The 26693-nt window shown below is 38.7% G+C and overlaps 2 protein-coding genes and 1 long non-coding RNA gene across 5 annotated transcripts; 2 read left to right on the forward strand and 1 right to left on the reverse strand.

The window, feature by feature from the left end:
- Positions 1–568: 568 nt before the first annotated feature.
- Positions 569–12833, forward strand: map6b (microtubule-associated protein 6b). Of its 3 annotated transcripts, XM_008425048.3 has the most exons (4): positions 569–1296; positions 4468–4681; positions 7140–7188; positions 10149–10272. In XM_008425048.3, the coding sequence occupies exons 1-3, from the start codon at positions 569–571 to the stop codon at positions 7182–7184; spliced, it is 987 nt and encodes a 328-aa protein (XP_008423270.1). In that variant the 3' UTR covers positions 7185–7188; positions 10149–10272. The 3 variants fall into 3 exon arrangements, with proteins under 3 accessions (XP_008423270.1, XP_008423269.1, XP_081470498.1); XM_008425047.3 differs by lacking the exon at positions 7140–7188 and having other exon boundaries at positions 10149–12833; XM_081614372.1 differs by lacking the exon at positions 10149–10272 and having other exon boundaries at positions 7140–7190.
- A 2439-nt stretch (positions 12834–15272) lies between these two features.
- On the forward strand, positions 15273–21197 carry LOC103474226 (histone H4 transcription factor). The gene is made up of 10 exons (XM_008425050.2): positions 15273–15422; positions 15724–15903; positions 16314–16540; positions 16627–16735; positions 16822–16974; positions 17076–17150; positions 18116–18236; positions 19249–19387; positions 19478–19602; positions 19886–21197. The coding sequence occupies exons 2-10, from the start codon at positions 15753–15755 to the stop codon at positions 20316–20318; spliced, it is 1533 nt and encodes a 510-aa protein (XP_008423272.1). The 5' UTR covers positions 15273–15422; positions 15724–15752; the 3' UTR covers positions 20319–21197.
- Positions 21198–21915: 718 nt separating this feature from the next.
- LOC103474227 (uncharacterized) lies at positions 21916–26065 on the reverse strand. Its single transcript, XR_535130.2, has 6 exons — positions 25975–26065; positions 23699–23780; positions 23506–23592; positions 22436–22501; positions 22129–22247; positions 21916–22052 (listed from the first exon to the last, which is right to left on the reverse strand). It is a non-coding gene; the product is annotated as an uncharacterized LOC103474227 (long non-coding RNA).
- Between the last annotated feature and the right edge of the window lie 628 nt (positions 26066–26693).

Raw genomic sequence — 26693 nt, forward strand, 5'->3', positions numbered from 1 at the left:
AATCTGGAAAGTCCTTGAATTCTATGCAACCGAGGTGTGACAACCCTGAACACACGTTTCACTTTTTGATTTACTACCTTTTCATTTGTAACTTCATTTAAATGTGCTCCTGTGTTGTGTCGCCTGTCAGCGTTCATTTTAAATAAGTTCTATTCCTTTTTGAATGTCGTAATGTCATGGCAGCAGGAGGGTTAACTGTATCTCCTCCCTCTCCGCGCTGGACGGACGCAGACGGAGTTCAGGTGATGTTTCGCCGTACAACCACGCAGGGCATCACACAAATGTGGGGTGGGGTCGCTTTGATGCGCAACCAGACAGCGATGCTCACTCCACTGTTAGCCCCAAAGTCTTAAACTTCACCAAGACCGAGCACCCTGCAGGAGGAGGCGATCTGTTCAAGGGGAACTGTAGAATTGGAGACTTTAGAATCGAACGTCGCGCGGTTTTTTTTTTTTTTTTTTAATTATTATTATTTACCTCCCTCCTCTCTGCGCGTTTGTCCACGGATAGAGCCTTTTCCTCCCCTTGCCCATCTTCTCCAGTCAGCTTCCTCTTCAGGTTGAGCGTTATGGCCTGGCCGTGCATCACGCGCGCTTGCTGCATCAACCGCTTTTGGACCGAGCTGGACAAGGCGGACATCGCGGTGCCTTTGGTTTTCACCAAATACTCGGATGTGGCCGACGTGCAGCACCTGCCCCACCACCCGCAGCCCAGGCAGAAGAAGGCCGCGGCCATTGCCATAGAAACCCAGCCGCATCCGGAGGAGCGAGAGGCCGCCAAGGCACCGCCCGCGGCGGGGGGTGCCGCAGCGGCCAAAGACGGCGCGTCCGCTGCGTCCGTCATGCGCCAAGACTTCAAGGCGTGGAGAGTGCGCCCCGAGCCCAGCTGCAAGCCCCGGAACGAGTATCAGCCGCCGCCGGCTCCGTTCAGCAACGAGACTCAGTACCAGAAGGATTACAAGCCCTGGCCCATACCGAGGAAGAACGACCACCCGTGGATCCCCAAGCCCAGTCCCACCGCCGGCTCCAAGCTGGAGCACGCGGCGGCGGCGGCTGCGGCGGCGGTAGCAGCAGCTGGCGAGAGCGAGAGCGGCGTGGAGAAGAGCGAAATCGAGGAGAAGATTCAAGAGAAGGAGTCAAAGGAGGCGGCGAGGAGGGAGAAGTCCGCGGAGAGGAAAGCGGCAGAGAAGACGGAGGGACCCGCAGAGGTGAGCGCAGAGCAGCGGAGAGGCAGAGCCGCAGCGGACGCTCTCAACAGACAGATAAAGGAGGTCATGTCGACTTCTAGCAGCTACAGGTAAGAGTGTGAGGGTAAGCCGGGACGAAGCTGGAGCTTATATCCTGTAACCCTTTCACGCATGATAGGATTTTTGCATTATATGGGAATAAAACATATTCCACTTGGGGTACAGGAAGTCTTTAGACTCGTATGTGGGGAAAATCCGAGCATCTAGGAAGGAACCATGCAGAATTTTACTTTGGGCCCACCTCCTTACAGCTTGATTTACAGATACAACAATCAATGCGTCGACAGTAAATCAACCGACACAATGGGTTTCGCTTAATTAACACAGCAGTCACGTCACAAATTTGATCAAATAAATAAAAGTATATTCTAAAAATTAGTTTTTGCATAGTGATCCTGTAGAGCTTCCGAGTTCAGAATTTAACAGGAAGTAAACAAAGAGTTAAAATCACCACATGGTGTGGTCCTTTATTTCCTGAATCAATGAAGTAAAAATTGAATTAGTACAGTTTTTTCATGATGATGTCTTTTTTTTTTTAGCCGTTGACTCAGTTTGAAGTAGAGGTGTGCGATACTTCATATTGTGGTATCGATATAGCAATTAAATACAACGCCACGACGATACTGACCCGATGCTTTTTATTCAAGTTTGATACAACCTCAAACTGTTTTTTCCTGTTAGGTGTTTATTTTTGTGGGTTTTCCTTTAAAATGTTTTGTTAAAACCTTATACTAAATTTGGAAGAAGGTGTCTGCAAAATACTTTAATAGCATATTAACATAATAAACGGAAATAACAGAAAAACAAAACATATTTGTGTGCATCTATAAAATTATAATTTGAGAAACCAAATCTTACTTAGAGTTGGGACGCTAGAATACCTAAAATAAAATAAAATTTCAAGAGGGAATTTGAAACTATCTCACCATGAGAGTATCGATCTGATGCTGTTATCAACTTAGTATTGATATGCTATGCTAAAGTAGATCATTTGTTTTTAGGAAGCGGCCAACCTATGTTACGTTCGCCATCAACTGCTAAAAACAGTGATTACTTGTTGATTTATTGACAATTTTTTTTAAAGGTATGCCTGAAATGAAGGACCAGCAGAAATAATGAAATTAGCGTTGAAGTATGACTGATAAAATAACTAATAATGTTTTTCTTATTATATGTGCAACTGGTTTGTCAACCTGCACTTTGTGAATTCAAGTACTTTTTGACCTAAGCAGCCACAAACTGTACTTAAACCTGTGTGGCAAAGACATGTTTATTGATTGTAAACTATAATCTGTAATTAAAGTAAATTCAGTATCAGAAAAAAAAATACATTTAGCTTCAATGGCTCTGCTTTCTGTGCATCCAAATCCTTTTTTTGGACATGATCTACAGCTCCTATCACTATCTTGCTAATTATTTTACTAAAATATTAACTGTGCTTCCCTTCCTGTAGGACTTTGTGTTATGCATGGCTTTTCTGGACACTAACTGAAACTCGCACAATTAAGCAGTTCTGCTAATGACATGTTTTTGATATGACAAAAACACATAACTTACAGTCCAATAACATTATCTCCTGGTGAAGTGTTTTTAAGAACAGATCAGCTCCATTATTGGTGAAAATATCTCTTGTAGATCGTAATGCATGATTTTCACTTTAATGGATATTTGATTATTTTCATTTTATTGCCAACATAAAATAAAAATAAATTTTAAAAAGTCAGAATTTTTGTAATTTTTTAAAATAATTGTTAGTGATTTATTTTTATTGAAAGTATTTTTTTCTTAACCTGTGAGGAAGGATGTGTTTAAATACATGTTTTCTGATCTTACTCTAGCTTGCCAGCAGGGGGCAGTGTATGGCACACCACACAAGACTGACTCAGAAGAAAACGGCTTTAGTGTAGCTTTCCATTGTAGTGAACAGTGGGGTCAAACGGTCGATTTTCTTTAACTTTAACCCTAACGGTAGAGCCTGGTGCCTCACTGTTTGGGCTGGTGTCGAAGATATTTTTTTAAATATAAAAATATCTTCATAAAAATATCTTTTTATGATCTTTTCATGGAGCTCATGAAAAGATATTTGGTGTTTCAATGTCTCCTATTTCAGTCTAACCAGAAAGCAAGTGATACTGCAACAGATAAGGGTTTCATCATCGATTTCACCACCGCCTTACACTTCCCAGGATTACTACCTAATCAATGCTCTTGACCCCGAGAGAATCAGGTTAGTAAAAGGGTCTGAAGGCAACGGAGTGTGTGCGTGACATTTTCTGCAGAAAAGCACCCATCAGTCTTTTGACCAACATCAATTTTCATTTTCCTTTAAAGTTCGATTTTAACAGACCAATTTTCTCTCAAAGGGCTTCAAGGCGTACAACATGATCGGTGTTGGTTTTATTAAATGTAACAAAGGTTGACCACAAAAGAAAAAAAAAAAAGGTTAAAAATTTTTTAAATTATATAACATGCTGTTTACCAAATGAAAAAGTAGGATTTTTCAGCTTTAATGCATTACACGAGCAGGAAAAATGCAATATGATTCTAGTGGACTATCGAATCATCAATCAGAACCTGCCAAAGGAAATCAATGCTATTGATAAGTTTGACATAAAAACAAGTTGAGCCAAAGAAAAGATGATTAGTATAAAAAAGCCATCCTCTAATGACGCCTAACTCACTTTCTGATTCATTTCAGGAAAACGTTTTGACTTCCAGATGTTTAGTTCTACAGTTTTGCCTCAATAATCACTGATCCCAATTTACTTGTCAAAGTCTTTGGGGAATATAGGAAAAAAGATGCTGTTCTAACCATCCACAGGTCTACACTTGGGCATTTACCATCCAGTTAACCCAGAGAAATTAGATTATACAAATTTTAAAGTAGAACTTGAAACATCAAGTTCTGACTTTAGTGCAAAGAGGCCGTTTCTAAGCAGAAATGAAAAACCCAGTCATTAAAGGAAAAGCAGGCAGAGATAAATAGAAAAAACCTAATAACAGGTCATTTCTATTCGTAAATGGACAACAATTAGCATTGAGTTGCAGTTAAACATTAGTTAAATGTTTAGTATCTCTCTCATAAATCTACTCGACGATGAGGAGGCACTTTTTACCAATTCATGACGGAGTTCCTTTCATCGATTGGTTCGGTTTTAACGTCCCGTCTGCTCCGTTTTGAGAAACGCCTTTATAAAAGTTGATTTTGCTGTTCTTCTTAGGACCGAGTTTAAGGCGTACAAGGATGTAAAACCAGTGAAGCCGATCAAAGCTCCCTCCCAGTATAAACCACCCGGAGAGGAGACCAGCCTGGAAACCAGCTACAGTGCCACATACAAGGGGGAGCAGGTGAAGGCCCAGGCCACTGACAACAAGCTGCTGGAGCGCCGGAGGATACGCAGCCTGTACAGCGAGCCGGGCAAGGAGCCGGCCAAGGTGAGAGACCCCCAAACCTGCAAAATCTGACTATCTGTCCTCCAAGTAGCCAGGCTTACTCATATTACAGTATTTTCCTGTGGTTGCAAAAGGAAACATGTTCATGCTTTGACCTAATGACAGGTCGACAAAAGCCTTAACAATCCAATTCACCAAGCAATGTGGCTTCAATGCAATTCATAAACTCCTAACCATACAAAGTATGTTGCTTTTCTTTTTTTTTTTTTTTTTTTTTTTTTTTTTTTTCCATTTTCTTTATTGTCAATTTTTCCATACAAGTGTACATACAAACTTTACACTTTTCTTTTTCCAAGTGTTACATACATATTATTCAAGAGAAGATGCATATGCTATCTATACCTGCCTTAGTCATAACTTTGCCATTCTAGATAATATCCAGTCTATCCATTCACTTGTTGATTTACAAAAAAGAAAAGAGAAAAAACATAAGACAAAACAGAGCAAATAAAGAGAGCATCCAATATTTGTTTGTCTTTTCCCTCTTTCTCCTCACTCCTCTCTTCCAAGTCATCACAATTTTAACTCTCTTCTCATTGGAAATGAACTGTAAGCAAACTATTTACAGTCTGTAGCTCTATAAGGGCTCCTGTAACCACACTATTAATCAATAAAGTCTGACCTCCATGGTGAAATAAAACCCTGCCAATTTCTCCAATAATTCTTAAATTTTCCAGATTCTAATCTGATGGAAAACGTCAGCCTCTCCATAATATAAATATTATGCATTACGTCAACCCAGTCTTCCCTTTTAGGAGCTTCTGCCTTCAGCCATTTCCTAGTAATGGCTTTTTTGATTGCTATCAACATAATCCTATACATATAACCATCACCTGCTCTCGTAAGCCTTTCCATCCCTCTTCCCATGTACAGATCCTCAAATGTAAGTGGAATATTCACCCCCAGTACTTTATCCATACAATTCTTTACGTCCTGCCAATAGGTTACCATGAAGGCACACTCCCAAAATACATGGAAGTGACCCGCTCTGTCTTTTCCGCACTGCCTCCAGCATTTTGTATCTTGGTATTTTCTTTGTGCTGGTGTACTGAAATATCTTACAATATTCTTCCAGCCAAACTCTCTCCACGAAGTATGTTGCTTTTCAAGGCTTCAGAATAGCTAAAACAAAAGGTGAAATAGTAAATCAAACAATGACAATTCAGTTTAACTGCAAAAGCACAAACCGTGCTTTGGATTACAATCCCATTGCTTTCCATACGTATCTCCACCTTTGATAAAAATATGAAAAATGTCCTAAAACTGGATTTATATTTTACAACAATTTCTAAATATCACATTGAATAGTTAAACAAAAATCATCTACCCTTGAAATCTGACTGCCTACTCTCACTAGAACCACTTTATTCGTAGTGTACATAGATTAGCTTTAAGACTAAAGGACACAATTTCTGCCAATTGTGTCATGCTGTTCATCGCAAAATAACACGTCAGGGAATTTAGATAAAATTGAAATTTTTGTGTTCCACTCTCCTTCTGTCCATAACCCTGACTGGCCACTCCAAAAAAAAAGTTAGCAACAATCCCATGTTGACGATCCCATAAAGATAAATGTAATAAATATTGTAGAGTTCATTTGTAGCCCTCGACTTCCTTTGTCCAAATGGTTTAAGTTTGAAACGACACAGAGGACTATTTCTCTCAGCAATTCTTCAAAACAGGCAAGACCAGAGAACACACTCTCGTTGGTCAAATCTTTCTAAGTCAAAAATTGTCTATGAGAAGAATTGTATTATTTGCAGTCAGAGCGCAGACACTTGGAACCTTGTTTGATTGCATTAAATTAAGAACTATTTGAAAATCCTTGCAAATGTTTCATATAAGTTTTTTGGCTTGTGCCAGAAAAGAAAATCTGAAATCAAAGAAATTAAACGTTTCTCATGTTCCAGACCTATATCCTGTAAAAGCCCCGTCAGGTTAACTTCAAAATGGACTACACGTAAAAAGCTTATTATGTGGGAAGCTTATTATTGGGATTTTTAAAATAAATGTACTCAAAATAAAGAGGATAAGTGTAAAATATGGATTATGTTATTTTAAGGTAAGTGGAATGGTGCTGTGTATGAGTTTTTTTTTTTCCTATATCACACTCACTGATGTGCAATGCAGTGCAAAAGTCTCGAGTCATCCCTCGTTTCTTTACATCTCACATCAAAGGAATCAGATTACAGCTGATAAAGACAAATGAGGGAAAACAACAGCCAAATAAAATCAAAAGACCTTCAGACACACACACACACATGCAGACGCTGACTGATGCCACTTTAAAATAAACAATAAAAAAAGGTCTCGCTTCTTGAATCAACTGACCAAACCGAGGGGTCGACTCAAAACTCTTGCACAGCACGCGTAAAGCTGGTTTCATCCTGTGTGTAACGCTGGTTTGTTCACGTGGCCGCTCCCTCTCTCGTTCTCCTAGGACCTCTCAGAGACGGAGAGCAGCTCTGCTCTCCACCTGCTGTAGTCAGGTGTGTTCTCTGTTTCTTCCAGACAAGCATGGAGACTGACCCCCGGGTTGATCAGACGAATGCAGACATGCATTCTGCTCACGCACATTCTCACGCCCGGAATGCATCCCGGCCTTGGCGAGCCTCAGACACATTTAGCCACCAGTCCAGTCCGCTGGAGAACTCTCAGTCACATGCGCACCCTAGTCTGCGCCCACCTCTCTGGCTGCCACGCCCAGCCCACCTCTCTGTAGACCCGATGGGACGTGAAACATTTGCTGAAGGAGATTTAGCATAAGTGACTTGCAGAAAAGTGAGACCTACAACACCTTCAGTGAGTAACAGATAGGAATAAGAGCAAGAGGGTTTTAGCGCTGTCAATCACCCACGTGTAAGCGCTGCTCATGATTGCCGGTTTGCTGCAGCTGTTACAGGAAAGCTGTTTATCTACTATCATCTGTGGCTATGCTAACTAGCTTGCACAGCTAGCGAACACCCTAGCTGTGCTATGCTACGACCCTCCTCCTGGCTCTGATTGGTTGTTTCTCACTTAGCTGCAGATAGCAGTAGGACCACATCTGTCTCATATTATGCTGTGACAGATTTAAGTTATGCAATGGCGACAGTTTGGACAAATAGGTAAAAAACACATTTTTATTTTTGTTTTACTGCAGCATTAAGCAAACATATACAATCCCTGCTGAATTTAGCATTTTTTCTTATTTCCTCTTGTAGACATTACAATAGGAGTAGATTATTGCTGTTGAGCTTTTCACAGAGAAACCTCTTTAATCTGCAGTTGGCTGATTAGCAGCTTTGTTGCCTGTACTTTGCACTAGCCTCTGTTTATTCACAACGTCATTATTACCACCAGATGCAGCCTTCCAGAAGACATCTGTCATCATTTAGATGTTTAAGTTTACTTTTTCAAACAAAAGTTGAGCATGTTTTGCAACTTTTTTGCTTTATAGGAGATCATTTGTAGAAGCTGGAAGGTCTTCCACTAGGCTATTTTTATTTATTTATTTTTACTAAAGAGCAGAACTACGCTCAGTGGCTCGCTTTCAGCAGCTCTCTGCTCTCACCATTCCAAAGTCTGTATGTGAGCCAACAACCTGCAGTTGCAAGCTTGCTTGTTAGGTCTCTACATGTTGCCACCGCCAACAGTGTCTGAACTACAGTATTTCATCCTTAAAGCCATAAGACTAACATTAGATTTCTGATGTGTTGTTTGATTAAAAATGTAAAAAAAAAAAAAAAAGAGACTGCATGAACCACCATTATGTAGGAAGAAAGGCACAAATACTTTTTTGTGCTTTTTCCTTTCTAACTGCACTAACCACATGTTTATATACATCACCTATGTCATGAGGAGACATTATTTTAAGAGGAAGGGTAAAAAAAAAGGTATGTATTGCATGCAAAAATGTGATTTTTAGTCTAATAATAATAATGTTTTAGGCACATTTTGAACAATGTGCTCAGTGTTTGTTTTTTCATATTGAGGAAGAAGAATAAAATGTCTTTTTTCCCCCAAAATAATTTTTAAATGTAAAGCTAAAGCCAGCAGCTGAATATCTTGCTGTACTCAAAGATTCACTTAGTAACTTACATGCAGACATGTCTGTGTTTTCATGACTGATGGAAGATGGCTACAAGAAAAATCTCTGAAATGTTTTCAACCAAAGGGGCTAAGACTAGGGGCATGTTGTCCTAACAGTTTTATGCTATTGTTTAATGAGTAAAATATGTTTTTTAAAATTAAATCACCAATCTAAATGTTAAAATAAGACTAGATATCAATATTTCAACACATTGTTTTCTTTTTAAGAACTGAGTTTTTCTTTTTTTACTTGTTATTTTGTAAAAGCCTTATAGTGATTTGTTTTTTGCAGTATGATAATCTCACATTGAAAAATTTGGAAAAATTACAACTTTGAGTACATTATATAGTCACAAAAAAATTGCCCGATTCTTGTATTGGCCAATATTTTCCAGGCAACAGCACAGAAGTTAGGCTAAAAACAACACAAACTTTAAAGTATTGACAGGATCCCCCAAATTTCAAGCAGGTTGTCTATTATTTTTTTTTAAACCAAAATATTATTATTGAGATTTTCCACTTTGAAAATACAATCATGTAACTATCTGAACAAGTTTTCTTTGTAGTTATTACATGACAGTAATTATTCGGTTGTCCATTTTTAACCATTATACCACGCTAAGATAAACAGCAGCTGGCTCTAGCTTCAGTTTAAAACCCAGACATCATCCGCTACGTTCACACAGGAAGCAAATTCAACCCAAATCCGATCGTTTTTTTGCAAATATCCGACTGAACAGCCCAACTACAATCTTTTCCCACACTAAGAAAATAGAATTTGTGCCACTTCCATATTCTATAGTTTCTAAAGTCTCTGCGGACTGAACGGCCACGTCGTATTTTCTGCGATTTTTACGTCATTGATGTGAGGCCTGCTTCATGATTCGGTGCCAGACGTGGTAAATCCAGACGTAAACAATGGCCGAGACCTAAAATTGTGAAATTATGAAAGAAGTCTCAGTCAGTGAAGTGCGTCACATGACAATCCCACCACTACACAGACTACGCATTCAAACAGATTTCTCTACATTAGTTGGGCCTTCTTTCTATTGCGTTCCTTCATCTTGTTATGATCTTGTGACAATACTGCCATAGCTTAGCAACTTCAAAATTGATCAACAGACCCATTATTATTTTCATAAACAGTGTCTGCGATTTTTTATTTTTATTTTTGCGCGTTTGGGGCCGTAAACTGTTCACACAGAAAGTCTGATTGCGGACACACTACACGATAATATGAAATGACCACAGAAAAATTGGAGGCTCAAGACCTGCCGTGTGAACGTAGCCCATTTTTTTTTCAGACTAAAGGTCAATGCTGTGATCTTTATCCTCTTATTTTAAAAAAAAATTTTTAAACCCATCTTCTCTCTTCCAGGTAAACAAACCAACGTCTCGCACCAAACCAAAAAAGGCGCCGACAACAACGACCGGGAAGATGGTGAAAAAAGCTAAGGAGAAGCAGATGCCTGGTTCCCACCTGGCCAAGAAGAAACCGTCTGCGAACACACCCGAAGCCACGCCAGAGGGAACGGTGACGAAGAAGAGCAAAGAGATCAGCAACAGACTGGCTGAGGCCAAACATTAGGAAGGGCTCAACTCGTACACTTTTTAGGGGTGTGACGACATCGCAGAGAAAATAATTTTCTTCCTCCTTCGTTCATCTCCTCACCTGTTGTCAGGTTTACACGTAGGATCACATTTGAATGATGTTGAGCTTTTAGGATAATGCAAATAATTTCACTGTAAACCGTGTGTGAACGTGTGAATGTTTGTGACTCCTTTGTACTCCGGCGCACAGAACAGCTTTTCTATTATTGAGCACATAATTTGCACATATGAGTTCAACTTGACATTAAACTGAAAAAAAAAAATTGAGACATAAGTGTGCTTGTACAGTGTTGTGACAAAAGCCCAGAGCTAGCCCTCGTTACTTTTCAATTTTGCCTTAAAACAGTCCCAACTTTTGTGTAGGTTTCAAGCCATATTTCTCCAGACTTTTCAAGGATCTCCTTGTTGGAGCTCACCTTTCTCAGTAGTCCTATTTCTTGATTGCCATTTTTTTTAATTCAATTATTAGTCTTGTTTTTTTTTTTCTTGTAAATGCTTTAGTTTAACTTTCAAAGTGCAAAAAAATCCTGGATTTTGTTGTATAAAGCTGTATGCTGGTGAACAAAGCAAAAGAAAGAGAAACAAAATGATTTGCCTCGGTTATTTTTGTTCCACTGGCTGGTACTCGTTAACACAAGACAGGTTAATTGCCTAACTTAGGGAACTTAACTTTTTATGTCTTACATAATCTGTGGGTCAGTTTGAAAACAAACAGTGACAAATAGGGTGTATCATAAAAAATAAGTGAAAAAGTAGTCACTGATTGATGAAAAAGATGGATATAAAGTCTGGAGAACGTTTGCTCAAACCTGCTTAAAGAACTCAAGAAAGTTTTGTGCAATGCTAACAAAATCTAAAGCTGCTGTCATGCTGTTTCTTATCCTATCATGTATGTTTGCAAGTTACCTTTTTTTTTTTTACCATACTTAGTGACTGACTGACCATCTTGGGTTGAAAGTCCGACGCTCGTTACTCGCCAAACGAGTGCCCCTTAGTAGCCTAATAATTCGAAGCCAAATTAATCAAAAACAGATCCAACTACGAGCATCTGGCATGTGAAAATCAATTCATCTTCGTTGGCGCAGACAGACCGTCTGCATGTCATAGCATGAGATAAAATATAATTTAGATAACAACGTATCATCATTTTGATGCGTTAGAAAATTATGAGACAGGCTCTTTGCTGGAGATGTGTGCTACAGTATCAGAAGCACAGAAAGGTGAACATTATTTACTCAAATATAATATATTCATGTATTTATGCAGCTTTAAAGTGCAAGGCATATACACAACAGTGTGACGAAGGTGTAATGAAATGAGGGATGGCTCAAGACTTTTACACAGCACTGAAATATGTCTAAGAGGGCTTTTCTTTCTTCTCTCTGAATGGATGATTACTGACATCATTGTATTAAAAAAAATACGTCAAGGAGATTCTTTTTTCCTCCGTGATGTATCATGTGAGTGTTTTTTTTTTTTTTTTTGTAAAAAGCTCTGTTTTTTTTTCTGGTTTCCTACTTACAGTGCCTCCGCTGTTTGGTCCTGGTTTTTATTTCATTGTTCCGGGTGATATCTGGCGTAATCCGATTGGTTGTTGGGGAAATTCAATTAACTGTAATGTAATTGCTACAGCTTGCATGCAAGACCCTTCTTTTGGTTGAGTGGCAGACTGTACGCGGTCACAGTTGCACTCTAGCTTGTAAATGGAGCCTTTAAAGATAAATGTATAGGTGAGATACCTTTTTCAAGTATAATGCATGAGTAGGAATAGATTCTGTTCACAACGAGACATACGTTTAACTAATAGTCCCATTGATTAGTGGCTGGTACTGCTGTAAAATAACCACACCGGCATTTATGGTTTCACTCTGAAAAATGTTTCTTTCGATCTAAATGCAAACAGGATCCTTTGATTGGTTTCTGAAAAAACTCTATATTTTGTGGCGTTGGCCTCCACACATTCCTCTAAGTTGTGATTACATAGTTGAGCTCATTCAGAAAAAAATAATCTAAACAACACACAAAGGTCTCAAAAGGAAGAAACTATCTTAGTGAACGGGCCGATCTCTCCAGGTGTTTAAGGGCAAGGAATGGGCCAGGACTTCAAGCTCAGCTCTTTGAAATGCTGCTGACAGTTTCTGCTTCTCTGTGTGAGCGTGTGTGATTTGGAAAGCTTGTTTCTGTGTCTGATCTCCTTCAAGCTTGCTGCCCGCTAAGATCACAACCACCAGAAGTGCTGCTCTGCACTCTTAACACCTTGGTGCTACCTCTCTCATCCTTCACGCCGTGGGGTTTGGACCGCTGCAGCTTCGGACCAGACGGAAGTGACGATGTCATCATACGGGCTGTAGATGTGTTGTGATTCAATTTTTTTTTCTTTTCTTTTTTTTTTTGTGCTTGTATCCTCAGCTTGCTCTGAATGAACTGAATTAAAATAATGGTGCAGACTCCAGTTGTGTGACTTGTTGAATTATTGCTAGGTGTGTAAATGTGACATTAAAAAAATCAGACATGGGTTAACATAAGACAAAAACAATAGAGCATGGTCACTTTATTGTTTTCAATTATATTATATATATATATATATATATATATATATATATATATATATATATATATATATATATATATATATATATATATCAAAGAAAACATTTCTATGTTTGGAATCTGTATTAAAATGTACTTTATCTTAATCACGTAAAGAAACTTTATATTGTTTTGTTTTGGGGGAATATTTTAGAAAACCTTGTTTCAGAATGACGTTTCTTTTACTTCTGTTCATTTTTACTTTAATAAAGGCAAGAAAAGATATTAACACATTAAAGCAATTTCTTTTTTTTTTTTTAGAAAAAAAAAACAAAACAAAAATTAAATTGTAACCTGAGCTCCTGAGCCATCACGACAAGCTGAAGCAGTCTCCACTTGTTCAAGAAACAAAAGGAAAAGACCTGAAACAGAACCTTAAGCAGATCATATTCTTCCTCCCTTTTCGTGCTGGTGGTCACATTTCTGTGATCAAGCCATCCAGACAAAAAAAAAAACTATTAATAATTCAGCACTTACGGGGCCTTGTTTTTGCGGAGCACCATGAAATATTGAATATGAGCTGAGTGATGGCTCTCGTCTGCTTGGTTAGGGTTTCATCTTATTTCGTGTTCAGTTGCAGTTCGACAGTGAAGGAAACTGTCATAGAAAGGTCTTGCATGCATTTCTGTCGGAAACCAATCCGTGTGACCCGTGAATGTGAAAACAGCATCCGGAGGTCCGGTCAGTCAGAGATGAGAGATGGTATATGAACTAACACACAAATGCAGCTACTGGTCAGGAAGGATAATTGCGCTGTAGCATAAACAGCTTTTAAGTAAACCCCTTTGTTCGCTATCTGTATGTGGTTGGAAGACTTTGAGCTGTTACATTGCTTTGCTTCTTGAGGCTCTCTTTTGTGGTATTAATGCCAGCAAATCCTGACCTCTAGTGGAGATGTGTGGAATTGCTCACTCACCAACTCCTTCGGTTTCTGTGGATTATGTGTATTTTTTATAATCTCCAAAACTCCTAATACTGAAGCAAAATGTAACTAAAAATGCTGAAAGTTTTCTTGAGTATATTGTTTACTTGGAAAACATGTTACATGTGTGGTGTTTAAAGACAAATCTTTATAACAGGGCTGGATTTTGGAAGATATGGTTCAGTTAGAAGATTATAGCTAGTTTTGGGGCCCAGCTTTTCTTTTTATATTAGATTGATGATTCAAGTACACATCTTCAGCTTCCATTTGAAGGAGGAGTTTCTTTTCTTTTTTAATTATCTTTAATTTTATATTTCTAAGAAGCTCTCCTCCTTTTTAGAAACTGTAACTACTCACTTTACACCAGAAAAGGATTTAGTCATTTAGCTTTTTTTCTTCTTTTTATTTCCTTTGGTTTGTTATTTTATTTGTATTTTCTTTTAATTCATGTAAAGCACTTTGAATTGCCTTGTTGCTGAAAATGTGTTGTATAAATAAAATGACCTTCCTTACCTTCATTGTTTCTAGAAATTTGTCACATCCATACTAACACATTAAAATGACTAAAGTGCCTATGCCAGGTCAATAAAGTTATTCATACCTCTGGAAAAGTTTGATGCAACACAAGAATATTATTTATTATACTAAATCAGATGGGAATCTCACAATAGATAACTAAAAAAAATCAAAATCTGTATAAATGTTTTTTTTTAAGTATTTCTATTTAGATTTTTTTAACGGTGGTATGCTATACATACTGTATACTCTTCTCCATATTTCCAGTCTTTATTAATTTTACAGCTTTCAAACTCTTTTTATAATTTCTGACCAGCTTTTTCCAAGTTCCCACTAGTATTTTGATTTATCATCTTCGTGATCTAGGCCTCATGCCATTGGGCTAATTTTCAGCCACCTTCAACAATCCTCTACTAGTTTCAAGTCAGAGAGGTTGGGCCAATCCAGATTGTTAGAACGACTTCTTGTCAGAAAAAACTGTTTGTCCAAGATTCTTTTAAACCTAAATGTGGCAGAAATATGACATTTTATGCTTAACTGAACTCGGTTAAAAACTACAAATAAAGAAGGTGTGGTGGAACTCTTAAAACATTATTCTAGTATTGCTTTTATGTTCTTAGGTTTGAAATGCTAAATGGTAAATTTTTTAATGTTTAAATATTATACAACCTTTAAATAAGGTAGGTGAAAACTGACATAAATAATACATACAGGTTCTTGCCATGGCATAAATAGTATTTAGTTTCATGTGGAAGGAACTGGCAAAAAAGCATTTTACTTTAACATCATAAAAGTGTCAAAACTACAAAAACAGGGCCTGAGTTCTCCAATTAAAGTGCCATGTCACTGCGTGACATTTAGGGTGATTTAATAATGGAGGAAAGTAGCTGGCGGTATGCTCCCGACTCAATCCGAGGGAGCGACGAAGAAGAGCCACTTCCGTTTTCGTGCCGAAACAGGAAATAAACAAAGCAGACAAGCTGCAAGGAGGGAAGGAGAAGGAGTAACCGAGAAGTAAGAGCTGCTGACGATTTATATAAAAATATAAGAAAACCTTACGTTTTTATCGCTGTATTCATAACGCGACTGAAACTATTAAAAATGTCTAGCGTCTTTTTAAGAAAAAAAAAAACACAAATATGCTAACTTATCCCAACTTCAGCAACGGTTATGAAACTGTTAGCCAAATTTCGGGTAAACGTAACAAATTGGTTCAAACAGCAACTGATTTCCTGTTGGATTAATTTCGTAGCGAAGGTTTTGGAGATTTTTGTTGTTAAAATAAAAAATATAAGTGGGGCTTGTTGTTTTTTAGCTGCGTCGGAGGAGCACTGATCACTTATCATGATGACAACGAAGAGGCTGGAGAGCTTCGAGGTGATCTGTGAGTGGGACTCCTGCAGCTTCAGGGGCCACAGCATGGAGGAGCTGAGCGACCACATGTCCCTGCATCTGAGGGATTATCTGGGAGACAAGGACGCCTTGGAGGAGCTGGGTGGGTCTGGAGGAAACTCCATGTTAGAAACATCATATTCATATATATATAATGAATTTCCAAAGGGAGAATGCTGTTGAAGTAGTTTGTTAAAACTGTACATTATTTTCTGTAACAAACAAGCAACATATCTTGCAAAAATATGCGAGCTATTTGGAGAGCTGTTCCTTGGGAATCTGGGTTGTTTATGAGTCAGTTTATCCCGTGGAGTTTATCCATTCTATTTTACACACGTGGCCTTTTTGCATAATGTGTAAAATTCAAAAATAAGGATTTTTTTTTTTAGATAATTTACAACAGGCATTAAAAATGCACAATACCTTTAGTATCTTTTAATTAGTGTGATATTTAAGGGGGAAACATAGCACAGATGTTGTACTTTTTAATTGCTGCTCTCTGTTTCATTCCAGACGAGTTTGCGTGTCTGTGGAGCGGATGCGAGTTCCTTTCCATGGGCAGCCCCACAGAGCTGGAGGTTCATGCCTACTTCCACAACTACCACGGAAAACTCAAGTTCATTGGCTCGCAGCTGCTGAAGTCCCGCCCCGACCTCCCCAGCTGCAACCAGGGCACGCACAGCCACAACCTGGTGCCAGAAGGCTCCGAGGGATACGTGTGCCAGTGGGAGCATTGCGACGTGGGTGTCTTTTCTCAGTGGAAGTCTCTGCTTGTTTAACGATTATTGATTATTATTAAGAGTACTTTTTAAAAATCAATTTGCAGAGCACTTTTAACAATCCCGAGTGGTTCTACCGCCACGTGGACAACCACGTAGAAAGTGCCGAGCAGCAGTCTCTTTCCCAGCAGCAGGCGCTCTTCTGCAGCTGGGCAGGTAGGACGGGGGGCGAGGAAGTCCTCGTCGGTCGCCACGTTGCCGCGTCACAACGCGCTAACCGCCCCTTCTTCGTTCCGTCCCAGGGTGCGACGCCTTCTTCAAGATCAGGTACCGTCTGAGGGAGCACATGCGGAGCCACACTCAGGAGCGACTGGTGGCCTGTCCCACCTGCGGCAGCATGTTCTCCAGCAACACCAAGCTGTTCGACCACCTCCAGAGGCAGGCCGAGCCCATAGGTGGGGACACACCATTTGTTTTTTGTTTGGGGGATATTGAAATGTTTTTAGGGATGCTATGTATTTGCTAATGTAATTTTTTAAAACTCTAATTCAATCAGAATCCCTTGTGTGTGAACATTGTGGCAAAGCTTTTCCCAGCGAGAGGCTCCTGAGGGATCACATTCGCCAGCACGGTAAAAAACAGCCGTCAGTTTGTTACCAAATAAAGGTTATTTTCTGCTGTCTGTGTTTATGAGATAAATCACACTTGAAATGTTTTTCCTAAATAGGTGTTTAAATTTAGACCGAAATAGAGATGGGAGACATAGATTTAAAGATAAATCCGTAGAGAATTAAAGAAAATCTTTACCACAGTATTAGTATATTGTGATAACAATAAAAAGGGCAATAAGAACTATTTATTACTTCTTTTTTAGGTAACTGTCTGGCTGTGACACAGCAATCATAGTCCCACAAACACAAATGTTGCTCATGAAAAACATTCCTGTATGTAATATGCTTTTTATGTGACACCAGTCACCTAATGAAGAATTATTTGTATCATTAAGCTGCACACAGTAACTGCATTTATGGTAATCATGTTTTCAAATTTATTGCTGCACCTTTATTAACAAAGCTATGGCTTTTAAATCAAAATCTACTGAGAAAACTGATAGATGAAATATGACGTGATCACGTTCTCCAAGCTTTCTGGTTTTCATCTATCGTCATGGTAACAAGAACTTCATCTTCTCATTAACTTATGCTCTAAAGTAAACCTTAATGCACCCAAATCTTCTGTATTAAAACAAGACTAAAAACAGCAAGTGTTTTCAAGTGAAGGCTGATCTAGATCTTGTTTTTATTACTGAGAAGAATCGAAATAAATTTTTCTCAGTTTTCTTCAATCGGGCCCAAAATTCTCCATGACAAAGTTTTGATTCTGTGATCCTATTTCTACAAAAAAAAAAAAAACATAGTAAATAAAATTGCTAGTTTTTACAGTGTATTGTTAAGTAGGCAGAAAAATGAAATAAATTGCAACATTTTTGGTAATTTTGCCCCATGTGACAGAATAGAAGTGCTAAACATGTTAGCATGACTTAAATAGTCCTGCTGGGCATTGTTTGTAAAAACTGTGGGTCTGTTTGGTTCGCAGTGAACCAGGTCAAGTGTCCCTTCTGCGATATGACCTGCACCACGTTGGCAGCTCTGAAGATCCACATCCGCTTCCGCCACTGTGACGAGCGACCGTTTCCCTGCGACTTCTGTGACAAAAGGTAGACGTCCAAAACTGATCCTCGTCTTTGTATTGTGGGAAGATTTCTTTTATTCCTTGTTGTAGTGAAGATGCAGCAGGGCATTTCAAGAAATCAAATGTATTAGTCAGTTTTGCTTTTTACTCAAAACAATCATAAAAACAACATTGTAGTCAAGAAATCGTTGAAATTTCCAGGCTTTTATTTTGTACTATGAGGTGGTGTTTGAAAAAAGGAGTCGGAAAGAGGAGGGAAGGAGTGGCAGCAAAGGCAGAGATGGTAAAATTAGTTTATTGTGTGGAAACATTGTAGATTTTAAGACGCAGATCAAAAACGCATAATGTGCAAGAAATGCTGCTTGGTGATGGTAGCACCACTCTGCAAAACAAATAATCTGTGCAAAAGCATGTACGGTTAGTTTCTTTTTATTATTATGAAAAAGTTATTTATGGAAAACTGGTAAAGAAAGTAACTGGAATTTATGAAACACAATTTCCGTAAATTTATGTTTTAGGACCTCATTTCAACTTTTTGTCTCTTATTTCACTTTTTTATGTTATCTTTATATACTTATCTTTTCTTTTTTTTTTTTTTTTTGTATTTATATTGTTGAAGTATTTGTCTGATTTTTAATTTTATATATTTCCCAACAGTTTGGAATGTGTGTTAATTTCATTTATAGTATTTTACAGTTCTGGATAAGTGTATTAAAGAAAATTTATATTTTTGTTCTGAAGACCACCCATTAAATGTTGGATTTGGACAGAAAAACAGTGCAGGAATTTCTTCTTGAGTTGCTTTAGCAGTTCAGTGATGTAGTTTGTTTGAAGAGGACAATTATTTATTTGCCAATATAATGATAGTAAGTTTTTTGTTTTTTACAGAGAGTAAGTCAGAAAAGAGGCAACCCGAAGGCATTTTGTCCCAACATGCCTCTGTTTTATGTTTCACAGACATTTCTTGCTGTAAAAGGTTGGTTTTCGAACCAATTTGGGCTCATTTTAAAGCTGTATTAATTTTTTTTAAATGACAGGTTTAAAAACCAACGTGATCTCCAGAAGCACACAGATGTTCACAATGAGGGTACCGTGTATCACTGCACAGTTGAGGGCTGCGATTATTCCTGCTACACGCTGCAAACCGTGAACCACCACTTCAAGAGAGTTCACGAGGTCGTCAACCGTTCATAAGCTGTGGACCCGCTGACACAATGACACCTTTTTAAAGATATTTTATTAAAATGACTGACTTTTGACCAACAGGCTGGCGGGATGTCCAAGTATAAGTGTCACATCTGTGACAAGGTCTTCTCCTGGTGTTACACGCTCACGCTTCACCTCCGAAAGAAGCACGAGCTCAAGTGGCCCTCTGGGCATTCACGCTTCAGGTAAACATTTAGCTGAATGTGCCTTTAATCGTGCCCACTGCATGATTCTGCTTCGACTGTTTTCTATTATAGGGAATGTTTGTACATGTGATTTTTTTTTCTGGTGCTTTTAATCTAAAATTTTATGCATTATTTTTGTTTTGCTCTGTCAGATAAAATCCTGATGCAATAAACTGTAATGTGAAAAAAATTTGTGTAAAAAAACAAAGCAAAAAAAAAAAAAAGCTTAAAAGCTGCCGCAGACAGTACAATTAGGCTAATCAATAACATGGTTTGCACACAGATACAGGAAGGATGTCGACGGCTTCCTAAAAGTAAACATGGTGCGCTTTGAGACTGTCGAGGTGACGAAGGAGATCATGAAGAACATGGCCGAAAAGCCGCGGAACCTTCGGCAAAGTCAGAGAGCCAGCAGCGTGAAGAAGAAAACCGCCGTCGCCCCAGAGAGCGGCCGCAGCTCTCCCGCCGGTTCCTCCTCGCCCTCTTCCAGCTCCTCTTCCTCGTGTTCCTCAGACCTCTCTGGAGGGGAGGAAGCGTCGTCCCAGCACAGCCCCAGAGGAGCAGACTCCCCGGTCTACTGCATGATGACGACCATTCCTCACATCGACGACGAGCCCGGAGGAATATCGCAAGACGGCTGCGATGGCGGCGGTACTTCCGGTGCCGTCCAGGCTCTGACGGAAGTCGCGAGGGGTCTGGGGATGGACGTGGTTTAATTGCTCGGAACAGCCGAGACTGTTATGTAGCGCCGCTTTTTTTTGTTTTTTTGTTTTGTTTTGAGCCTCGGAGCTGACAGCAGAAAGCTGACAGTTTTATTTTTAGTAGAAACTTTCTGCCCTGTGCGCCTTTTCCCTGATGCGACCCATTCCATTTTAAAACTAATTTTATTGTCCAGATGTCAGGTTGCGCTTCTATGAAAAAAGCCGGAAAATGCACTGCTATAGTTAAGCACCTATGTGAATATATTCTTTACATATTTGCTTATCTAAAATTTTATTTTTCATATTATGGTCAAATATGGTATATTTATAGAAGCATAAGCATTTTTTAAAATATATTTTTGCTCTGGTGCACTGAAATATTTTACTTTTTGTAAGGTGAGAATTGGATTCCAACTAAAAAACATGAATTCAATACATTCGATTTTTCTTAAGGAGGTAATTTATTTGTGATGAGAACTTATTTATTGAACTGTGCAAATATTTTAAGCCATTTCTAATTTCTTTAAATTTTGCTACAGTTAAGTAGCAAAATTACATTAGTCTTTTAAAGTGGTTCTTAATAAGTCTGAGGGTTTCATTTTGATATTTGCTAGTTTCTCAATTAGTTTTTGCCTTATGTTAGGAGGGATTTGTGAGCCAAGTGGTTGGGCTTAAAAAAAAAAAAGAACCCAAGAAATGTAAAGCATGTGAATTCCTGGTTAATTGTGTTCTTAGCCAGCTGTACATGGGTGTATTTTCAACTTAAGCATGATATTTTAAAGCAAATAAAAACTGAAGAAACCACGATGGCGTATTAAGGCCATTGTAGATCTTTAAAAAAATAAAATAAAATAAATTCTAGAAAATTTCTAGAAAAAAACGTTGAAATTTCAATGGTTGAAAATGTTCCATTTTTGAAACTCAGAAATTTTCAAGTTTGTTTTGTAGCAAATTCCCAACTTTTTCTAGAAAATTTCTGACTATTTAAAAAAAAGGTGAGTTTTTTGGCTCTATTGCCTTAATATACCGTTGTAGAAACCTGGTTTTTAGAGGAATGACATTTGTCATCAAAACGTTTACAAAGCAGATTAAGGATTATAAGCATTCTCTGTTGTAGAAACGATCGGCTCTCAGGTTTTTAAAAGTCCAGAGGAAAAAATCCAGAATGAGAGTTATGCTCTACAGCAGGGACAGAAACGGCGGGAGCGTGTTCTGGTCTGGAAGGTAAACAGTCCAGAGAAGAATAAACATGAGGTGCCAACGTAGGCGGAAACTGCTCACAGAAATACTCTTTGAAGGCTTTCTGCCTCAGATGGACATCCACTCTGTGGCTCCACCTTTGCTCCCATGATGCAGTTTGATAGGGACGCAGCTCTGCACCTGGGAAAGAGACGCATCTGCAGCGACAGGACGCGTACAGCCTGCTGATGCTCGATGGCTGCGCCTGCATCCTGCGTGTGGAAGGGTCTGTACAAGGTGCGGTGAATAAAGAAGGGTCAGGCCACTCGTCTTCCGTTTCCCGCGTCAGCCTCTTCACGCCGCCGGAGCTGCGGCCCTCCAGGTGCCGCTTCCTGTCGAGGGAGCCGCTCGTCGGGTTAGTTTGGCAGCTCTTGGGTCTCCCCAGATCCGCTTTCTCATTCGGGTGGTGGAAAGCAGGTGCAGATGATGGGTGAGGTTCTGGTTGATCACTCGGGTTATGGCCGGCATTTATTGCTTTTTCTCTTCCTGCTGTGCTTCTAAACGCAGAGTCTAAAAGCAGACGGAGAAGAGTACGTTTTAAAAACTACAATTTCAGTCGCAGTGAGCATTTCGGGATTAAGCTCACCTAAATATGGGCGTGTGCAGGAGGGCTGGGGTTCTTCAGGCTGTTCTGAGTCTAGCAGGTTTGTGATTGGAAATTTCATCACCGTCTCCTGAGGAAGACTGGGATTTTTGATGCATTTTCTGTCAAGGTCATAAAAAAAAAAAAAAAGTTGCTTTTTTTTGCCATCCAAGCATAAAAAAAATTGCAGTTTTTTTAAACTAATTTGTAATTCAGCTGTGATTTTGTTACCAGTTAATCAGCACTTTGTTGAAATTTAAACTTCACTTATGAATTTATTTTATATTGAAAGATACATAAAGTTGGATACCTTTAGTTTGTGGTAATAAATCCTCCATGCAATATCGACATGTAGACAACTGCTGCTTCTTTTTATCTGGCGGGAAAAAAATAAATTAGCCAATTGCTATGCTAACTTTAAATCAAAGATATCTCGACATACATATTTTTCTTTCAACCAATTTAACCCTAATGTTTAGCTCTTAATATGGACTTTGGTCTACTAAGAGTGCCTCGCAAAAGTGTTCATATCAATACGTTTTTAAAATGTTCTGCCAATAAAAATCTGAAAGGATGAGACGTGTTCAGCTGATTTGAGTCGGAACAAGGTTTTACTCCGAGTTTGATGTTTCTTTCAGAGTTCGGTCACATTCGGGAGAGAGACTGTAAACACGTTTTAGGTTGTTTACTACAGTTCAATGTGCCACACAAAGAATTTTGAATGTTGTACATAAGTTTTAAACCCCGACTCATTTCGCTAGAGTTCTTCTTCTTCGATTAATGTTTTGCTTACCTGGGACGTCACACGAGGTGGACGGCCATCTTTCCTAGGTTAGCAACTGTAGCATATTTATTTCATTTTTTTGTTTTTTTTTTGCATGATAGATTGAAAAGTCCTCTCTGTGAGATGTTCAAACATTTGAACTGTAGTCTTATAACTCGACCCTGCCTTAAATGTCTATTACTTCTTCTCTGACCCGTCTGTTTCTTGGTCCACCCTAATATTCTCTAGCAAACATCTTATTTGGTACTCCCCCCCAGGTGTATTAATGTAAAGTAGACTGAACACACACAAGCATGGAAAGAATTTTAAAATTTTATGTTATTAAAAAAAACCCTGCATAATCGCCTTGGAGTATTTTGTTTAACACAAAATACTCCATTTTGTGTTAAACATAAAAATCCCAATAAAATGCAGCAAAGTTTAGAAATTGTTGACTTTGCTGCTATTGACGTAAAAAAAAAGTGAAAAAAGTTCTGTGGTTCTTGAAAATGTATTGAAAGGTACAACGCGTGCATGTGACATCCATTTTGAATACGTGTCAAAAATATATGTAGCGTATTGACAGATTAGTTTTGATCCTAGTTTCTTCGACTCACTGGAGATGTGGAGGACTTCTGTGCTGCTCGGTGAAAGGCACTGTCAAAGTACGGCCTCTGTGTTTGTCCGGGAGGCTGCAGGCCGAACTGGAAAGATGACCAGTTTCAGTGGCAGTTGGGTCGAAACACAAACAGGACCATCAAATATGACTTCCAATTTTTTTAAAAATAGAAAAAAAAAAAATCTCCTTACATTTCTGCCCTGGTATCCCATCGGTGCATAGGCCGGGGGTCTGGCTGGGAGGGGCGCGAAGGCGTGCCGATTCATGTTGATGCTAATAAATTTGAGATGCAGACAAAACGATTATCCATATATTATTCTACAAACTAGCTTTATATCCAGTCACTTTTATGTGGGCGTCTTTGGGAGCCACTTTTCGCCTGACAAACAACACAGTATCTCGTTACAGAAGATTGCATTACAAATGGTAATCCTGTTCTGCTAATCAGAGTCAATCCATTTATTAAGTTTAGACTGTATCCACTCCAAGGACACCTGATTAGCGATTAGTTTGGAATACCGATGCTGTTTGTCGGGGTGACTCGAATTAACAAATATTTGTCGTCACGGGCGTGAAAATGTTTCGTTTAATGGAAAGGGAAGTTTGTGTTGCACATTTCAGTGACAAGTTTAAGGCGATTCAAAGTGATCTACATGATGAAAATGTATATATATATGTATATATATATATATATATATATATATAGGAGTACAGTGCAGTGACATAAAGGAAACTAAAGAAAACTTTTCTTAAAATAAATCATTTCAAGTTAATATTAAAGACAACTTTACATAGGTTTGATTTTTAACCTGGATTTAAAGGATCTCAGTGTTTCGACTGTTTTGCTGTTTTTTGGAAGTTTGTTCCAGATTTGTGGCAAGTAGAAGCTGAGTGCTGCTTCTCCATGTTTGGTCCTTGTTCTGGGGAAGCAGAGATCAGAACCAGAAGAGCTGGAAGGTTGATCCAACAGCAGCAGATCTTTAATGTATTGTGGTGCTAAGCCTTTTAGTCAGTTACAAACTAATAAAAATATTTTAAAGTCTGTTCTCTGAGCCACGGAGAGCCAGTGTAGGGACTGTACAACTGGAGTGATGTGCTCTGGCTTCCTGGTTTTAGTGAGAACGTGAGCAGCAGTGTTCTGGATCAGCTGCAGGTTTGGGTTTTTTTATGCTGACCTGTGAGGCTGCTGTTGCAGTAATCAATGCGACTAAAGATGAAGGTGTGAATGAGTTTCTCTAGATTCTACTTTCTCTTAGTGGGACATTAGTCCCCTAATCCTGGATATGTCCCTCGGGTGACAGAAGACTGATTTTGCAACTGTCTTTATGTGGCTCTGAAGGTTCAGGTCAGAGTCCATCACCTCTCCCAGATTTCCCGCCCGATCTCTAGTTTCCAGCTACAGCTGTGCGTTGACTCTAGATCATTCCTCTTCATGCCCAAAGATAACAACTTGAGTTTTGTTTATATTTATCTGAAGAAACTAATGACATCAGTGCATCACTTTGTTCCAAGCATCCACTCAAAGACGTCACCTGGTGACATCGTAACATAGAGCTGCGTATCGACTGCATAATTAATCTTGTCTGTTGTAATCTGAGCTAGAGGAAGCATGTAGATATATAAATAAAAGAACCACTGCGCATGACCTGAAAGAAACTGAAAAAATAACAGAAATGTTCAAAAACGGTTTCCGTAATCAATGTACCGACTTGCAAGATTTCTACTGTTATGATTTAGTTTTCCATTCAGAAAAGAAAACAATTACTGATCTTGCAACGGTTGATGGACAAAAGCATCTTTAATAAATACAGGATAGATCACTGCTGATATTTTTAGTTTTTAAGTGAAGCTCTGAAGGTTCACTTAAAAACAGGTTGGAAATACATTTAAGATTGTCCTCCATGACGCATTTACTGCATGACAGTAAACAGCTTTGGTTTTCAGTTTTTCAATCCTCACAAATCATTTTGTCTGATTCTAGATGAAAGATTAATCTTTTCTTTAAAGGAAACTTTTCTATAAAGGAGCAGAGACAAAGCACTTCTCATATAAACAAACTCATCTAAAATCCTCACCCGTTTTTCTTTTTAAATCATGACAAGATTAAATCAAGATTCCACATTGAATGTTTTCTACATTTCATCCCTGCCGTCACAATGATCAGTGCAGGAAAGAATTCAAGGTTTCATGATTTTGATAATTGTTGGGACCAATAACAGTTTTTAAAAAATCTTTAAATCTATATAGTTAAACAGAAAAAATAATGTATATATTGTAATAAGTGAAAATATCGGTCAGTGGAGCCACTATGTGTTCAAGAAATGGACTTAAAACAAGCTTATTTGTCTTGCCAAAAAGTTAATCTTCAAGTTATTTTTGTCTTATTTCAAGACTAAGAACTTAAGTAAGTAAGTAAACAAGCATACAATTTTGCATTTTTGCTGTGCAAAACTTTGAGCTACCTTACCTGGTCTGGTAAAATTAGTGAAAAAGTCGGGCAGAAAATCTAGAAAACAAACATATTTATGCCATAAATCTCAGTCCTACCTGATCAGGAAGCTAAAGTATCATCAAATCCCGTCCGTCCTTCAGTAAAAAGTCCGTGTCTTGGCGAAGAACATCCAGTGGCTCTTCATCGCATCCAAGCCTCAGCATCTCACACACGGTGCTGCTCCAGCGCTGTTTGTCTCAGACGCCACAGTCTGTTCCTGTGAGCCGGTGTCGGCTCTCTGCGGCTGGACCGGGCCAATTAGTCAGTGTTACTTATCAACACCAGCAAAGACCATTAACTACTCCCAGCTGCTTATGTTAATCTAATCAGCCCTCTAAACCTTTCTGATTGAGTTTAGGGGGAAGACGGCTTACTGTGGCAGCCAGGAGGAAGAGAAGACGCAGCAATTTGAGATGAGAATGAAATATACATACATTTAGCTCTAGGCCCATTTTTTAAGACGCGTTTGAAGATTTTAAATGGCATAACAAACATAATTTTAATCTTACTTGGTGATATGATTTTTGGAAACATTGATTTTTTTTTTCTTTGATTATTACTGATGATTTACTGTTGAGAATTTTCCTTGAAAGGATCTCGATTCTCTTCATAAAGATGTTTTTTCTTCTTGCTGAAAGGTAATAGCAATGCAAAACCAACATTAATAGCAATACTATACGTCCTGTAGCAAGTTT

Source organism: Poecilia reticulata, chromosome 13 (assembly GCF_904066995.2).
Source record: "Poecilia reticulata chromosome 13, P_reticulata-male-v2, whole genome shotgun sequence".
Classification (NCBI taxonomy): Eukaryota; Metazoa; Chordata; class Actinopteri; order Cyprinodontiformes; family Poeciliidae; genus Poecilia; species Poecilia reticulata.

Coding starts and splice junctions, on each gene's coding strand:
- map6b (XM_008425047.3), top strand. CDS start 569: ATGGCCTGGCCGTGCATCACGCGCGCTTGCTGCATCAACCGCTTTTGG. Junction 1,297..4,467: donor TCGACTTCTAGCAGCTACAG/GTAAGAGTGTGA, acceptor TGTTCTTCTTAG/GACCGAGTTTAAGGCGTACA. Junction 4,682..10,148: donor CGGGCAAGGAGCCGGCCAAG/GTGAGAGACCCC, acceptor TCTCTCTTCCAG/GTAAACAAACCAACGTCTCG.
- LOC103474226 (XM_008425050.2), top strand. CDS start 15,753: ATGATGACAACGAAGAGGCTGGAGAGCTTCGAGGTGATCTGTGAGTGG. Junction 17,151..18,115: donor GGATCACATTCGCCAGCACG/GTAAAAAACAGC, acceptor TTTGGTTCGCAG/TGAACCAGGTCAAGTGTCCC. Junction 19,388..19,477: donor ACTTCAAGAGAGTTCACGAG/GTCGTCAACCGT, acceptor TTTGACCAACAG/GCTGGCGGGATGTCCAAGTA.